Genomic DNA, 12,139 nt, shown 5'->3' with positions numbered 1-12,139 from the left:
AATTTAATAAATCCAAAAAAATGAAAGTCCTTCATTCGTTACTAATTTATTGTTGTGATCAAGTTTAAAATTAGTGATGATGGAATCGAAATTTTAAGCTGACATTAAAAAAATGCTTATATATTTTGTTTCATTCAAGTCCAAGAGAATCCCAAAAGGCTAGATCTACACTTATTGATTTCTTTATCAACATTCCATAATTAAACTATCTGAAGAGAACACTCTCATTAAGTTAATTTTGTGAATGGCAATGAATCATCTGTGTCTATTTTTTTAAATCAATGAAAGAAATGTGTAAATCAATTAGTGTAAATCTATCATTTTTCAAGCAAAAAAGGAGCGGGGCATTTCCACCTGACGAACTGATGATTTTTTACGCTCAATGTATTTTTCTGTTAGCTGGAATAAAATATAAAGGGTCAGGATACTCAAAATATTCAATCATTCTTGTGTTAAGCTTCATTATTTAAATAAATTAGTAAAAACTGTACAGCCAACATATACGGTCATTTCTAGTCCAACAGCTGTTGTGCCAATTTCCAGGATCATTAATAAATATTATTTCTATAAGCTACCAAGCTTAAGCCCAACATTCCAATATTACACCAAACAGAAAAACTTATGGTTATTTATACAACAAATTAACAGCCCAATATCTGCTGCTGAACTAAGTTTTGATGACGAAGATGGAAATCTATTTTACCTGGGGCACGAGACCAGGGTTCTAAAAGGTACAAAACATCCCACGTTTTTATATATAAACGTACATGTACATTGTTATATATATATTACATTATAGTAGGACGTTAAACCCCACAATATAAAAAATCCAATAAGTATATATATAGAGAGAAAGAGATGTGCGTGTAAATATCAATATTTCAAAGAGTTAGTACCCTTCTATAGAACGAGAGCTCCTGGGTATAAATTCTATTAATTAAAGCATGTCTTTCTTTTGCAGTTTAAAATTATAAATAAAAACATCAGTTGTATAAAATAGAATTACCAAATGCATAACCGAGCTTCTAGGTGGGTGAGGTTCAGCCAACAGCTGGGCTGGCGTTTGGCCAAAACTGCGTATTTGATTTTCAATGGCCTGAAAAAGATAATCCCTTTCAAGTTAAGTTAACAAAAGTATGTAGGTACACAGCAAGGAAAATTTACTATTCGGCTGACGTAAGTCCTAAGGATCTGTCTTATAAATAATATTTATATTCTATACCCTACCCCCACATGAACTGATTGTGTGTTTTAACTATACATACATGTATTCTATATATGGTACATTATGAAAGTCAAATAGTATTCTTGATAATGGTCAAACTTACCTCTTTCATTACAGTATCTGTCATGGACTCTAAGTTCACATTGCCTTCATAAGTTAAATAATAAAATACATTGGTCGCTCGGACAGCTTCAGGACCTGTGATAATAGATACCAATACATGATATTTATATATTTCAAATTCTGATCTATGCTATGGTTAAAAGAAGTTTTACAATGACTTTAACTTACAATTGAAGAAAGTCCTTACTTGCTGAAATGTTGAAATTCAAACTGGATCAAGCCGGATACTTGGGGGTCAGTATTGATTAACAGTTATACTCATAAATTTGTATATACATTTTGACTCTGATGCACACTCTAAAAGCTGGCGTGGGGGGTAAGTACCTGTACTATTTATTTAAACATGTATTAATCCGTGTCTTGCTTACCTTTTTGCTTATATCCAAAGATGAGGTCAACCCAATGATGGAGCTGGCAGGACACAAACTCGGATTCTAGCGCCTGCGAAAAAAGAGCATACTAGTTAAATTTAAATTGAAATGAAGGAAAAGAATCCCCCACATTTGAAAATGAAAGGCGAAAAAGCTACTTGTCTAAAATATAAAGAGGAAGTATTATGTCGAAGAAACATCAAACTATTTTTCCATTTACTGTATATATTCTCTAATAAACGAGTCGGTATTCTGCAAGCGTCTGTCTTCAACTCCTTATTATTCAAAGTATTCATGAATAACTTTTTAAATTATTATGCCAACGTTTTTGACTTAAGTTCACGCCGTAGTTCGTTCGGATAATTTTTAAACGACGCTATCAAAGGAATGTATTATTTTATTTACCATGCGGTTTATTCTAACAAAATCGTGTGGTGATTTGGCCCAAGCTGGTAACTGGACGTCATCAACTACTGTTTCATCTTCTTGTTTACCAAGGTTGAATTTGTTACTATTTTCAAACATTTCTGGTAGGCAGTAAAACTCGGGTATTAATTCCTACAAAAAAATGATTTGGTTATGATAGTAAAACCTGCAACACATTCTACTGAATGAACTAAATCAAAGGTAAAACACAGTCGACACTGAAATGTAGACAAAATGATAGAAAAAATTTAGTTAGTGAAGAAATACAACATTCCGAGTTCTGGTATTGGATTCATTCTTCAAGTAAAGAATACGATTAATAGCAATGCGACTGAAGAACATTGCATTACAGATAAAATCCCTTTGGCTTATTTGCCGTATGTTTGTGACAGGATTAATACTTTGATGTTCTACATACCTTAACATCCGACGTATCTCGTTGACAATTTTTCCAGGATTGACTAACAGAGCTAAATATTCGATTAGGGTGATCAAATTTACCTCCTTGTAAATTCAAAAACATGGTCGTAAATGGTTCCTGAAAATCAATAGATATTTATAGGAGTCTAAAGTTGTTTTAATTGCTCTATAGACTAAATAATCTCATAGGCCACCAGCCCGACCATTCTCCCAAATGTTTCCATGAATGGGATATAATTATTTTGCTATACCGGTAGGTACTACTAGTATAGATTATTATTTATCAATGAATTCTCATTAGGGGCCTGTATATTTTTCTCAGTAAATACGATATACAAACATATGAATAATACTCACCACTCGTATTAACCAGTTAAGTGTAAAAGCTGCTGTAGAATAATGCGTTCCATAGTGAAATGGCGGAATTTGGTCGTGTTCCCAACTAGCGTATCTCTCTTCAAAATATGTCTTTCTCGTTTCATTGAGGGCACCAATAGGCTGGAAAAAATATGTAAAGACATTCAAATAAAGAGAATGACTCTCTCCTAAACTACATCATTTATTGATTAATTAAAATTTTAACATTTTTCAGGAAATTAATGAATTTGAAATAATTTGTAATATCTGAAAGACCATTTCATTCATAGCAAGTAAAACTAACCTTAGATAAATCTCTATAGTTATTAGGTTGGCTTAAATCAAGTTCTTGTGAATCATAACTGACCAAAACCCAGGGAAACACTGGATATTGGTTTAAATCATTGTAAGTTCTACCTGAAATCATAATTTAAATAAAAATATTATCGGTTGAAGATACGCACCATAGAGAGAGAGAGAGAGAGAGAGAGAGTAGGTCATTTCGGAACTAACTATGGTTCAATTCTATATCGATACTTCGATAGCGCCGAAGGGTCTTTACCAGTGGGAGGATACCCACGAGGTTGGACAGGCGACCTTACTCCTTGTCATGTACAACTGGGGAATCGAAACCACGCCACTTGACTCAATGACCGAGCTCGTGACCCCCCCCCCCCCCCTCAGCCTGTATTTTAAAGAAGTACAATGTTTTCGTGGAATTAAACCACATATTTGGATATGAAATTTCTATGACTAAACTTACCTGCTATAGTATTTAAAAACATGATATAATCATAGTTAGATATCTCACGTCTCTGCCATTTTGTCATCATGGTGGATAATTTAAATAATTGTTTACCCGAAGCCAGCGACATACGTCTGAAAAAAAAAAGACGTTAGTAAGATTGCTTGGGAAAAGATAAGCTTATAAAAATACAAATGCTATTGATTTAATCCGTTTGCCATTTGAAATAGATTTTGTAGATCCATCACCCAAACATAATAAAATACAACATTTCTCAAAAGCTGAGCTTTAAATTCTACATGAGTATATGTACCGGAAAGCCTACTCACCTTGCTTGAGGTAAACCATATTTGATACCCACACCAACTCTAGGTAAGGCCTCTATCACTTTCTTCACTGTTGAATGGTCAGGGAAAGCAAAAAATACAGCAGCTAGAAAAAAAATTATATAGAATAGATTCATATTTCAATAATAGGAGGAGGATTTACCCTTCCACGCCCTTTAATTGTTGTTTTCCACCGTGGACTCATTAATCAATAAGTAAATTCCCACTTAATCTTTCGAAACAAATTTAAAACGTTAAATCAACATTGTATCGTAATCAAAGAGAATTTGGCTCCTGGAAGCCAAAAACAATACTAAAATATATATAAAAGACAACTTCCACTTAATGTTTGAAAACGAATATTTAATCGTTTATAGACTTTGTCCCAACGCTATATTATCCTAAATAAAAGAGGTGTAATCCCTGTAATATATGGACAAATATGAAGTTATTTCCCTTTAATAGAAACGAACTAGCAAGTAAATTTTCCCTAAAGATATATCAATATTTCATAATATAGGCTTTTGACAGACAGTGGAATATCAAAGGATACTAAACAGTTTTTTTGATAATGAGTTATTGCCCTTTACCATACTGTCAATATGAACGTATTCAGTTACTTTAACAGAAACCAGAGTTCTATGGTGTCTAAAATCACGATATATTTTCTTAATATTTTTGTTTATGACTTCATTTCGACAGCAGATCACTGACACCTGTTAATATTTTATTTACTAAACATATGTTATCTCCCCATTATCTCGAGTTTTGCAGTATTTATCTCCCCTTAACAATTCTACAGATATCCAGTCTACATTTTTGACATTTTGCATTAACTGACACTGTCTGGACTACAGTGAGATAAACAAACAAACAAATATATTTTCGGGTAAACAGGCAAAAGAAACAACGAGATGGAAAAACTTAGTTTTATCTGAGAAAATGGATAAAAACAGACAGGAAAAATAATCACAAAAGATAGGAATTTCGGTCGATTTCTTTTTCAATTAAATTATCATCAATCAAATTTTTTCTTAAAGTTCAATTTCTTGTGTAGGCTACTAATACAGTGTTGTGGTGGGTTTGTTATAGTTTATCTAGATGCATTGTTGAAGAATAGCACAATGGATATACTGAATTTCACTGATATTCTGGAACTTTATTTGCAGTTACCGCTCTTAATGACTTAATGAAAATAAACGAAATGAAAATGAAATGAAATGGAGTTTAACGTCCTACTGTTCTGCTCTTAACCTGGGCTAATGAAGACGGGCATACGCCATACAGTGTGCTATGAGGGAAATTTTGCCCGGACAGCGGCACTACGGCCTACTCTTATATCGAATTCCAACTGTCAAGGGATCTTTTACGTGCACGCCAATGTGTACACGGGACCTCGGTTTTTCGTCCCATCCGAACGACTAGACAGCTTTCCTTGTCAGCCCCATAAACGAAATGTATATCGAGTTTTTAAGTATAAAGACCGACCGGCTTTCAAATGGATGTGCCCTGTTTGTGATATTTATTAATGACAGGCCAAAACATTTCTTTATGCGTAATTTGCACGTAGTTGCCCTCGGCTGGTTTGAGATATCGCTTCTGTTTTTGCATGACCGCATCAATTAAGACTTTAGCTCTTTTCTCATAGTTATTCAACCCAGCCCATTCTAAAACGATATATCAAATATTATAATCCAAATAAAATATATTTGCTTTGTTTTGTTGGTCGCCATATTGTCGTGTTTGTCCAAGGAGAATTAATTAGGGCAGATGTCAAGAATGATGGAACGAGAGGTAACTCTGACATGGCACGCGCACCGATAAACTACACATCTAATGGCCGCGAGATATGAGGCGTTTGTATCATTCAGCCCCGGAGGTAGGTAAAAGTTACAATATATTACAACAAAGGCCAAAAGAAGCTACACACAATCGATTTTAATTTAGCCATTATCATTAATCTGACGTTTGATCCCTCAACACCCTTTCACCCCGGGCTGTATTCTTGCACCGAGTGTCAAATTGTCGCCAGAAAAGTGGGGAGAGAGATGTAACTTAATATTTTAAATCTCCATTCATTATTTAAAATAATCCAAATTTTATTTGGTGCCTCGAGACGAAAGGGGTAAGATCAATATTTCACAGAATGCAAAACTTTGTTTCAGTGAAAGAAAAACGAAGCACCAAATTAAATTAGCACACCTTTTCTGGCAATCAAAATAATCCAAAATAAACGCACACGATTTGTTTGGTTGTATCAAAATATTAAAAAAGGAACTTACTTCGGTTAGCCATGAAAATTTCTATGGCAACATTTTGTAGCAGATATCTTCTGCTGAAAACAGCTCGAATTTCTCCGAAGTTCCATTTTCCATGTAAATGTTCCACATACGCCAAAACCTGAAATTTAATAAGAAGTAAAACATCAAAAATAAAAAATAAAATCCGAATTTAGTCCAGCACTAATTATATTTAATTTCATAATGATGTTGCTTTGAATAGGTTCCAGATCCTAACATTGAATTTGTATATTCAGTTCAAAAGAGAACAGGAAAATACACAATTGCCAAACCAACATAAAATACATTCCACAAAATGTATAAATCAGACAACAAAAGCAGTGTATTAATGTAAACATGGAGTTTTTAATTCATCAAAACAATCTTGTATAAAATTAGAAAATAAGTTTATTTTTGAATGAATTAGTGTTGGATATATTTTGAATTTTTCGGGTGTCCATTCTATTTCACGAAAAGAATCCTTTATATTACGCAAAATTTGAAACCAATTAAATACACTCCCTTCATTATTTATTTCATGATTTTTCTTGGATGCATTTATAATTTTTATTGTCTCTTTGTATTCTCATGTATCCATTGTGTTTCACTAAAAAAAATCGTATAATATAGCGAATTCTATAATTAACTTTGCTCGTAAAAAAATAAATTTCATTTTTTGGCAATAAATTTCTAAGGAAACGTATCACGTTTTCTTTTTAAAAATAAATAATAATTATATCAATTATATATTACACAATAAATATCAACATATCTGAGATCGCCGTTTTGTCTTCGTTAATATTAATGTCACACTTTACATGTTAAGCTAGTAATATGCGTATATCAGAACCACGTGGCCGATATCAATACAGATTTTACACATTTTGTCAGGTAATAAGCTGGAGGGTGGACATTGTCATAATGATTGTCACCCGTCAGTCGATGGGGCGTCCAAAAGAGTATATTTAATGATTTATGTAACTAATTGATATTCATAGCAAAATTTATCACCAGAAATAAACGTCAGCACGAAATAAAAACTATGAATACAGGCCAACATGGTACAAGCGTTCGCTCCAGTATCAACGTCAGAACGAAATAAAAACTAGGAATATAGGCCAATGAGGTACAAGCGTTCGCTCCCGTTGGCCTTGTCATCAAAAACAAAATCCAAAGGACGAGTCAATTCCGCGTACTCCTATACTGGGAATACTAATACTTTGAATTGTGATACAAAGCAGTCATTTATATAGATTTTCAAAATTATCTTTGTGCCAAAATTATCAGAAATCTATCACTCGAAAGTAGCGGAACTTCGCAGTCATCTGCGAACTCATAAGCTAAACCCTTGTCGATTCTTGAACGAGTAACAATTTGTCCATAAGTTATTTTTGAATAACATATATACATGTAATTCGTTTTTTTGCGAAAGGATCACGCAGTCAGACAGGGCACCCCATAAACCCAAAGAGTATCAGCAACGGTCAATTAATTTTGTCTTCAAGTCCAAATATTAGTTATTATTATTTTCCCACAGCATAATAATAATAATAATTACTTTATTTCAGAAATGAAATGAGGTTTAACGTCCTACTGTTCTGCTCCGACTGGGCTAATGAAAACGGGCATACGCCATACATTGTGTTATGAGGGAAATTTTGCCCGGACAGCGGCGCTAGGGCCTACTCTTATATCGAATTCCAACTGCCAAGGGATCTTTTACGTGCACGCCAATGTGTACACTGGGCCTCGGTTTATCGTCGCATCCGAACTACTAGACAGCTGTCCTTGCCAGACCATACTGCACCACTGACAAGCGGAAACCACGCCGAAAAATCTCGACTGACTCTCTTGGCCAACACCGGGAGAGAACCCGCGACCTCCAGGCTAGCGAGCCAGCGTCTTACCCACTTAACCACCGTGGCTCCTACAGACATCAGTAGATTTTTAACACAATGCACATCACTTTCGTGACCTTGAAAAACCCTCATTGTGCAACACCTGAGACATGTATTCCAAAATTATCTCTAAAATAACCTGGGGGTTTCTTGGTTCCATAAATATACGAACATAAAATTCGTACTTGTGACTTTGAGCATCGTAATATGCTAATAATTTCATAATGGGTTTTTTCTTTATATCCATTAATTTTCGCAACTTGTCAGCCACAATATTCATGACATTTTATTGTTTTCCTTATGCATGAGTTTGTCATTTACCATGGTAAGAAATGGGAGACATAAAACATAAATTGAATAATCATTACATTTACTTCAATGTCTGAAATATTCACGCATTTATCACATGGTCTCTAAATCAAGGCGTGTTATTAATAATTAAAGTCAGAGTACACCATCCGATGAAATACTCTTCCTGTCATTAAAGATGTCATTTTCTCTAGGTAACCGATGTATTTACATCTTTTTATAGTCATTATATATATACGCTACCGTTATGTGGAGGCCATCTGCGTGAAAGTAAAGGTTATATACATTAAGACAAGAAGGTGGGATTTGTTAGGAATTTAATATTTTTGTACGTTTAATTAAGATATATATCTTAAGACCTCACTCATCTATCATTAAAAATTGACGTGTACAACTACTAACTGGCTACTAATTATGTAATTAACTAGTAAAATGACCGATCATCTGTCGTGCTTGTGTGGTTGATCACACATTCTCAGATGAGTCAAAATAGTAAATCAATTACTAAGAAATTATCTACTGATGATGAAATATATCTAAATATGCGTAAAAAAAATCTGAAGATTACAAATAAAGCAGTCATGCGTTAATGAGTACTCATCCCGGCTGTATACGGTAATTAAGAAATAAACATTTATAATATGCATTTGGTCACTGTGAGGTCAATATTTGCCATTGTGGGTGAAGATGTCTCAATTAATTATGCATGGATTTGAATTAAATTTCTGTAAATCTATATAAATTCGTGAACAAAATTTGTATAAACTGAATGATTTACAATAATTTAAAATACTGAGGAGGAATAAAAATGTAGAAATTTTCAAATGTTTAGGAGCTTTTGTATACAATTCGTTCATGTCTTTGTAAAGTTGTGTATCTTTGTATAATTATGTACATGTATGTATCCTTTGTTTGTTCCATGTATATTTCTATTATTTTTATTTTGTATATGCACATAACTTTGTATGGTTTTTCTATGCAATAAAGTTTCTTCTTCTTCTTTCTTCTTCTTCTATAATAAACTCTGGTTTTTAGTACATAAAGTTTTAATATGGCCATTGTATGTGCTCTCTTTAAAATGAAATATCAGTTTCAGACCAATCCTTTTTTTAAACAGATGATTATGGTTACCAATATTCAACACTTCTGAGCTGTATCGAAATATCGTTCATCTGTAATTCCATCGCATCATTTTCAACAAAATTTTAATTTCAATATAATCATATTGTGACCTCAGATATTGAATCCATTTTAACCCTGGATGGTGCACATTATAACCTTGAAACTGTGCTCAAACTTATTTCCTCAACACACAGACTTATTTCCATTATAACCCTAAGGTTGTACCCAAACTTATGCCCATTATAACGCCAAGATTGTACCGAATATAATGCATAACCCCAAGGTTGTACCCAAACATATCCCAATTATAACGCCAATATTGTACCCAAACATAATGCATAATCCTAAGGTTGTACCCAAACTTATGCCCATTATAACGTCAAGATTTTACCCAAACATAATGCATAACCCTATAAGTTTGTATCCAAACGTATGCCCATTAAGATTGTACCCAGACATAATGCATAACCTTAAGGTTGTACCCAAACCTATCCCCCAATCCTAAACTCGGATTGTAGGCTATCCATAAATCTACATTCAGAAAAAAATGTGTTTGAAATTCTCTCTATTTGAATTAATTATCAACATGAAATTTGGAATGAGATTTACCATCAATGGGTTTTTATTTTGGCTTCCATTGAAAATGGCGATGTTACAGTCAGTGGCCCAATGTAACAGCAATGTTATGGATAATATTGCTATTGAATCAAGTAGCGAAACTAATGAAATTACTCGTTCCTTTATTGCAAGTACAATCCTTCATGGTGAAATAACGACAAGCCATACGAATGTCAGACTTCTAATAGAATATCCGCTAAAATCATCCCCATCATTACTCGGTATAAATCATTCAAGATGGCGGAACGGACGTCCATCAAACTGGAATAAGAGCGACCACAAAAGTTTTGGAGTTGGCTCCCTAATCTAATAACCTCCCATATAATTAGATTGTGAAGTGATCAGTGATATTCTAGTATCTAATGGAACGGATACACACTAACAGTCTACTCCTCTTTTTCTCATTATTTCATTGATGATCCATTTTCCTAATCAAATATTTATGTAGAAATTGTGTAAATGGAGAGAGTATCATTTGACGGTGGTGTCAAAGATCACTATGAGCATCTGTACACGTATTTACAATGCCATGTTTATGGAACAAAACTAACAACAAAAAACTCTCTTCGGTGATGCGTCGTTAAGATTGTACTATGTGCATTATTTGTAAAATTTATTAACATATGCACCATCAAAGTGATGTACATTGTTCTTGGTTACACTGGATTTTTTTTGTACGTAACAAAAGCGAAAAATGCACCCACCATGTGCACCGATAATGCTAATTTATCAACAATTTTCATACCGTGAAATTATGACTAGGATATATGGGACAACTGATAATAAATTACCCCTTGTTTTAGAAATATCCATCATTTTATCCCTTTTTGGTGGCATTTATTTTAACCTTTTTTGTTCAAACAAAATTATTTTCCATTGTTGTCAATGTAATGTATGCTTATCTTTGTATCGGTTAGAATTTCGGGAAGTCATGTTTTGTTCCAAATTATTTTTTTGCCTTATGTTTTTTATTTACTTGTATCGCCCATTTAAAACCGATCAAATTATTTAAACAGAAAGTGTGTTGTATTTATAATATTTTTGAATTAAGCGGAAAATAAAATTTGTCGAGCAGTCTGTTATAACAGGGTATACAGGTCACAATTCTATGGAATACAATTACTGCTTTTTACTGAGCGACGTTTCGACTAGGCTTCTCTAGTCATTATCAAGCTATGATAAAAAATGAAAATATGACAGGACAATATATACATGTACACCACAATGCTAAGTTAATGATGACAAACCATTGTGGTGTACATGTATATATTGTCCTGTCATATTTTCATTTTTTATCATAGCTTGATAATGACTAGAGAAGCCTAGTCGAAACGTCGCTCAGTAAAAAGCAGTAATTGTATTCCATAGAATTGTGACCTGTATACTCTAGTTCAATTACTAAATGCCATTGAAACAGTTTGTTATAACAGGGTCGGTCATGTCGAGCAAAACACAAAGCACGCCCTATTCGTTATTCATTTTCACAAGGTCATACCAATTTGAAATCTTCTTCCCATTTCTTGGAGAATAAAATAACAATTTTTATTCAAAATATACCCGGCGACGCATCTCAAAAGCAGTAATTTTGAAGTTTTGACATTTTAAGCAAAACAGTGTTTACAAAAATTCGACCGAAGCCCTGAAAAAGTGGACGTTATTTTTTTGGTGCCAAACTTTTAAACGGCCAATTACCCCAACCAACGGACAGGAGTACAAGTGTCCTTGTTCGTAAAAACTTAAATTAATTTAACATCCATACTTTGCAACCATTAATTAAAACAGCGAATCTCTAAAATCACGATTTTAAACTACATTCCTGATAAGTTTTATATTTTATTATTACTTCGTTTCAATTTCATATCACCGGGGTGCAACCAGAAATAAGCTCTAATAAAGTAGAACTTCAGTGAATTTTCAACT

The 12,139-nt window shown here is 33.5% G+C and overlaps 1 protein-coding gene across 3 annotated transcripts in view; it reads right to left on the bottom strand.

Moving 5' to 3' along the window:
* LOC126831042 (neurobeachin) overlaps window positions 1–12,139 on the bottom strand; it is a 121,928-nt gene that overhangs the window by 6,793 nt on the left and 102,996 nt on the right. The window contains exons 39-49 of one of the 3 annotated variants that reach the window (XM_050561641.2): window positions 6,276–6,393; window positions 3,997–4,099; window positions 3,686–3,801; window positions 3,227–3,339; window positions 2,923–3,063; window positions 2,564–2,683; window positions 2,125–2,277; window positions 1,717–1,789; window positions 1,329–1,423; window positions 1,007–1,096; window positions 704–724 (exon numbers count right to left, since the gene is read on the bottom strand). In XM_050561641.2, coding sequence (XP_050417598.1) covers window positions 704–724; window positions 1,007–1,096; window positions 1,329–1,423; window positions 1,717–1,789; window positions 2,125–2,277; window positions 2,564–2,683; window positions 2,923–3,063; window positions 3,227–3,339; window positions 3,686–3,801; window positions 3,997–4,099; window positions 6,276–6,393 — 1,143 coding nt within the window. Of the gene's footprint in view, window positions 1–354; window positions 400–703; window positions 725–1,006; window positions 1,097–1,328; window positions 1,424–1,716; window positions 1,790–2,124; window positions 2,278–2,563; window positions 2,684–2,922; window positions 3,064–3,226; window positions 3,340–3,685; window positions 3,802–3,996; window positions 4,100–6,275; window positions 6,394–12,139 lie in introns of all 3 variants that reach the window. The other 2 variants (XM_050561640.2, XM_050561642.2) reach the window with 2 other exon arrangements.

Source organism: Patella vulgata, chromosome 8 (assembly GCF_932274485.2).
Source record: "Patella vulgata chromosome 8, xgPatVulg1.2, whole genome shotgun sequence".
Taxonomy (NCBI): domain Eukaryota; kingdom Metazoa; phylum Mollusca; class Gastropoda; family Patellidae; genus Patella; species Patella vulgata.
The sequence above is the reverse complement of the archived record's forward strand: the minus strand, read 5'-3'. Positions and strand labels throughout refer to the sequence as shown.